This window comes from Rhinopithecus bieti, unplaced genomic scaffold (assembly GCF_001698545.2).
Source record: "Rhinopithecus bieti isolate Rb0 unplaced genomic scaffold, ASM169854v2 scaffold_8376, whole genome shotgun sequence".
Taxonomy (NCBI): Eukaryota; Metazoa; Chordata; class Mammalia; order Primates; family Cercopithecidae; genus Rhinopithecus; species Rhinopithecus bieti.
Genome location: NW_016805669.1, coordinates 353 through 6226, shown reverse-complemented (window position 1 = coordinate 6226; position 5874 = coordinate 353). Strand labels below are relative to the sequence as shown.

General features: G+C 61.7%; 1 protein-coding gene across 1 annotated transcript; it reads left to right on the top strand.

Annotated features, from left to right (window-relative positions):
- Positions 1-1158: 1158 nt before the first annotated feature.
- TTLL8 (tubulin tyrosine ligase like 8) lies at positions 1159-5668 on the top strand (the record flags this gene model as incomplete). The annotated part of the gene is made up of 4 exons (XM_017873508.1): positions 1159-1536; positions 2548-2791; positions 3863-4286; positions 5032-5668. Coding segments are annotated over exons 1-4 (1333 nt in total), but the record flags the coding sequence as incomplete, so codon positions are not given.
- Between the last annotated feature and the right edge of the window lie 206 nt (positions 5669-5874).

The following is a 5874-nucleotide window of genomic DNA, read 5'->3' as shown; positions in this document are numbered from 1 at the left end:
GGGCTGTGCTGGGAGGGTGTGAGGGATTCCTTCCCACAGCTCATCCTCCTGAGTGAGTCACTGTAGCCCCGTGTCACTGGGAGCTTGCTGGTATCCTGGGCGACCTTGGCTGTGACCAGCATGGTGGACGTCATGGGTGACCCACCCTGTTTAGACCTCAATAGTTTGGGGCTGGCCTGTGCCGCACAGACAGGGATGTTTCATGGGCGTGGGGGGCTGGCTGCTTCCGGTTTGCTCCAAGTCCTCATCACAGTCCTGTTGCCATCCTGGGGTCAGGAGTGTGCGGTGCTCACTACAGAGGAGACGTGGCAGCCAGTGAGAGCCGGGAGGTGCCCCTGCCTGAGATCACCTTCAGTCCTTCCCCGGAAGGGGCTTGTCACCACAGGGGCTCTCACCCAGCCCCCCCACCCACGACAGCCACAGCTCCACAGTGGTGGGGCCCCTCCCCTGTTGTCAGGGACACCCCAGCCTTACTTCTCCCTTCAAGCTGCCCCCAGCAGGTGGGAATGGAACCCTGATGTCCTGTGTCCTCAGGGGCTTTGCCTCCCCACCCTAGCCCAGGCTGGCTGTAAGAGTCATGGCTGGTGTCCTTGGAGCCCCGCTGGTCCCCCCTCCTGCACCAAGGCCACCTTGTCAGGATGTCATGGGGTCCACACTGGGTCTTCACAGCCCTGAGTTTGCCCATGCAGGATGGGTCCAGCGGGCCCTGGGGCAGCTGCTGGTACTGGCATGGCTTCCCCCCACCATCCGGGCAGCAGGAGTGCACCCTGGAGTTCTAAAAGCCACTCAAACAGCTCTAGTGCACCCCCGAGTTCTAAAAGCCACTCAAACAGCTCTAGTGCACCCTCTCCTTATTCCCTGTGGTTATGATGACTTCTTGAGTCTAGCTGGTGACTGCAAAGGGTCTTGAGTCAGACTGACCTTGAGCTCACAGGATGTGGCACTGGCAGCTGGCAGGGATGCAGGATGTCTGCACGGGCCAGCTGCTTTCCTACCAGGGGTTGGTCCCAGGCACCACCAACCACAGGTGAAACCTGGGAATGGCTGCATCCGCCCCTGGCCTGTCTCTCCCACGTTTCCACCATGGCTACGCCTCCCACCCCGTGCCTCCCACCGTTTCCACCCAGGCAGGGTGCTGCTTGGGGACTGTGGCCGGCTCCAACCCACACACTGGGGTCCCCAGTGTCTTAACACAGCCCTTGTCTGGAGGAGCCTCACAGGGCTGTGTTTTCAGGTGTCCATACTGTTGGCAGAACTTCCTGGGCCGACCCGCAGCCCTTTCCCGCCAGGTCAGCTGCAGACCATCCTAGAGCCGAGTGCCTGCTTGGTGGGTGAGGTGGGACCCAGGCCTCCAAGTCTCATGCACTTTCTGGATCTTGCTTTGTAGTGGCAATGCTTTCATCTCCGATTCAAGAAATTACTTTTTGCAGTGCCAGGGTCTGCTGGATCAAATCACGTCCGTGAACCCTCAGACGGACATCGACGGGTTCCGGAACATCTGGATTATAATGCCTGCGGCCAAGTCCCGGGGCCAAGGTGAGTCCCCTGGTGCGGGCGCTCCCTGCACCGAGTTCATCACGTTCATCTGGGCGAGATAAGTCCCCTGGTGCGGGCGCTCCCTGCACCTTGTTCATCACGTTCATCCGGGCGAGATAAGTCCCCTGGTGCAGGCGCTCCCTGCACCGAGTTCATAGCCACCAACGCCCGCACTTGATGCCAGGGGCCGTGAGTGAGGGGCAGTCTCAGACCCACAGCGCCACAGGGAAGGAAGGGTGGGAGCAGAACGCCGAGGCAGGCGTGGGGGTCAGGACTCCAGTGCTGGGGCAGACCTGGAGGCGTCTTCACAGTGTGTGTTCCAATCACAAGGCTGGATCTGGGTTGATGGGTTAATCAGGATTTCCTCCTCTATTCACAAACTGATCTACGCTCTTCTTTTTATTGTTTTTATTATTATTATTTTTTTGAAACTGAGTCTCGATCTGTTGTCCAGGCTGGAGTGCAGTGGCATGATCTCGGCTCACTGCAGCCTCCACCTTCCAGGTTTAAGTGATTCTCCTGCCTCAGCCTCCCGAGTAGCTGGGACTACAGGTGCCCACTACACCCAGCTAAGTTTTTGTATTTTTAGTAGAGATGGAGTTTCACTATGTTGCCCAGGCTGGTCTTGAACTCCTGACCTCAAATGATTCACCTGCGTCGGCTTCCCAAAGTGCTGGGATTACAGGCTTGAGCCACCATGCCCATCCTCCTGGCTCCCTTTTAAAAGTATCTCTGTCCCTGCCCCTTCACTGATCTCTGTGTCCCCTCTGGAGTCCCAGAGGCTGGTTCTGTTGGGGGAGAGCCTGGGGGAGACTGGCACTGGCTTCAGCCTCATCCATGAGTGCTAAGCCTTCCCTGTCCCCGTTCCCCCCACCAGCAATGCTGCCTGCTGGCGCTGGACAAAGCCAATGCAGGTCTCAGGGCCAAGCTGCGACCCTGCCCCAGAGCTCAGGAGCTCGGTCCCGCTGCACAGTGGCTGGGCATGCTGGGTTGAGCGGTGGCCTCTTGCAGACATAGTGTGCATGGACCGTGTGGAGGAGATCCTGGAGCTGGCGGCTGCAGACCACCCTCTTCCCAGGGACAACAAGTGGATGGTCCAGAAGTACATCGAGACGCCACTGCTCATCTATGACACCAAGTTCGACATCAGACAGTGGTTCCTCGTCACGGACTGGAACCCCCTGACCATCTGGTTCTATAAGGAGAGTTACCTGCGGTTCTCAACACAGCGCTTCTCCCTGGACAAGCTGGACAGGTCAGTGCGGTGGGCGAGCTGGATGCCTCAGGCCAGGGAATGGGCTGCTGCCCACCTGCCTGGGGCAGCTGCAGTGAGAAGCAGCATGGGCAGGACCCCCTCACTGCCACCTGCCACCACGAGAGGCACAGATGGAGGGAAACTGAGGCTTGGGAGGCTGATGACCTCCCCCAGGGACAGGCCCAGGCCCACTGACCTTCAAAGCCAGCACCTACACCCCACACTGTCTGTATCATTTCTGGAAAATCTTAAAAGGCAACATTTTGCCTGTGCCCAGGGGGATCGGAATGGTGTGGGCAGCACCTGGGCCCCGGTTCAGGGGCGGTGGCGTGTGGGGCGCCTGGTAGAGGCCAGTGTGCTGCCCGGGGTGGATGGACCCCCGCCTCACACGGGACCCCTCGTGGGCAGGATGGCGAGGGCCTGCGGAGTCCTCAGGAGTGTGGTGCTCACACAGTGATGCCTGCCAGCCTCTGTCTGCACCAAGGCTTCCTCTGACCATTGTGTGGTTCTCGCTTGGTGTGAGGCGCTGGGGGGCCTGATGGCTGGGCAGGAAGGGGGTCTGCTTTTCAAGAGAGTGAGGATCCAGGGAGGCCCGAGACTCACATAACAGAGACCTTGCAGGGGAGTTAACTCCAGCCCAGACAAGGGGCTGCAGTCATGCTGGTGGGTCATGCTTGAAGTCACACCCAGAAGAGGCTTGGGATGAGCCGGCCAGGTGCTTTGACCTGCTCACTGCCTCTGGTCAAGTGGGCCTGGAGGGGGTCCAGGAACTCACCTGCGCAAAAGCAGCTTCCAGGCAGTGAGAAGCCAGGGCTCCCTTCCAGCACCCATTTCTGGGCCTCCAGCCATAAGCCATGCGCCTGGCCAATCCCATGGCCTCTCTGAGCCCTGTTTTTCCATCTGGGACAGTAACACTCATCCCAACTGGGCCCCTCCAGCAAAGGGTGGGAGTCCTCGGGGGCAGGGTTCTCTAGAGCCAGCTGGGTGGACGCAGCACGGCTGGAAGGACCGGCCTTGGGTGCCCTCCTGGGCCGACGGAAGCTGACCACCTGCCCCTTGTCCCCACCACAGTGCCATCCACCTGTGCAACAACGCCGTCCAGAAGCACCTGAAGAATGACGTGGGCCGCAGCCCCCTGCTGGCCGCACACAACATGTGGACCAGCGCCAGGTTCCAGGAGTACCTGCAGCGCCAGGGCCGTGGTGCCGTGTGGGGCAGTGTTATCTACCCGTCCATGAGGAAGGCCATCATTCACGCCATGAAGGTGGCCCAGGACCACGTGGAGCCTCGCAAGAACAGCTTTGAGCTCTACGGGGCCGACTTCGTCCTTGGAAGGGACTTCAGGCCCTGGCTGATCGAGATCAACTCCAGCCCCACCACGCACCCGTCCACACCGGTCACGGCCCAGCTGTGTGCACAGGTGCAGGAGGACACCATCAAGGTGGCCGTGGACCGCAGCTGTGACGTCGGCAACTTTGAACTCCTGTGGAGGCAGGTGAGCCACGTCCGCCCCTGCCCGGGCGGTGGGAGCCATCCCCTGGGGGTTTGGTGGCTGCCCCCCATGCGGATGCTTTGCCACCTGCTCACTGGGCGAGGGTGGAGCTGCAGGCCGCCAGCGCCGTGGGGTCCATGGAGGACGCCAATCCTGCTCTGTGACCACTCTCGGTCCCGCCAAGGGTCCAGGCCTGTCCTGCTCTCCCATGGGGCTCAGTGCCTCGTCGCCACCGAGGAAGGGGCTACTCCAGGCGTACAGGCGAGCGGGGTGGCTCAGGCTCAGTGCCTCCGTCCAGCTTTCCTCCCTCCTGTTCTCCGTCTCACCCAGCCCTGACTGGTTAGAGGTGGGGGCTCCATGCCTGCAGCCTCCAGGCCCCCTATGCTGCTCCTTCGCTTTGGCCTGCAGTGCATCCTCCACTCCGAGGATCTTTCGGGGGGCCTCCCTGTGCCTGCAGATGTGTTGGAGCCATTGGGAAGCGTGGCCAGTGCCTCTCTCTTGAGGCCTCTTTGTGGCTAAACTCAGTGGGGCCCCTCAGGCTGACCCCCAAGCCTCAGGAAGCCTTGGCTCCCCACGGGTTCTCCAGAGCCTGGGAGCCTCCTGGCGGTCTGCATGGGACCCCAGGTGTTCACTCCTGAGTCAGATGGGGGTCTGTGCCCCAACCAGCCCCTCCTGCGCAGACCCCTCCTGCATGGACCCCACCATCCCAGCCACAGCCCAGCACCCACAACCTGTTCCTTCCCCGCAGCCTGTGGTTGAGCTGCCCCCATTCAGCGGGTCCGACCTCTGTGTGGCAGGCATCAGTGTGAGGAGAGCCAGGAGGCAAGTGCTGCCTGCCTGCAACCTCAAGGCCTCGGCCTTGCTGTTGGACACACAGCCACTGGAGGCACAGGGCCCCTCGGCCATGCCCGACCCTGCCCAGCGATCCCCACGACCAGCTCTCCAGCGAGACTTGGGACTGAAGGAAGAGAAGAGGCTCCCCCTGGCCTTGCTGGCACCCTTAAGGGGGCTGGCCGAGAGCAGTGGAGCCCCGCAGCCTACCCGCACCAAGGCTGCTGGGGAGATGGAGCTCCCGGCCTGCCCCTGTTGCCATGTGGACAGTCAGGCCCCAAACATCGACGTCCCCGAAGCCCAGCCCACCAAACACTGGGATCCAAACCAGCTAAATGCACACCCCCTGGCACCTGTGCTGCAGAGTCTGAAGACAGTGGAGGGTGCCCTGCATCCGCCGCCCGGAGGAAAAGGTAGCCTGCGCTGCTCCCAGTGCGCTGTGGCGTTGGGGGCCATCTACTCCATCGCCAACCCTCGCCAGCAGCCGCTGCATCCTCCAGAGCAGGGCACAGGGCAGGCTTCGGTGCTGGGGCCCAGGGTGTCCCCTGACAGAGGTGCCGGTGGGAACCGGGGAGCGGGGTTGGGGCACCTGTCCCAGCCCGGCACGGGGTGGGGGGAGTGGGAGTGCTGGACAGGTGGATAGTGGGGTCCCTTCTGTAGAACCTGGCAGGTGATGCCGTTGTCTCCATACCTCTGGGGTGTGGTGCGGGTCGGGAGGATTTGAGTTAGGACCTTGAACAGCTCCATGAACAGCACCAAA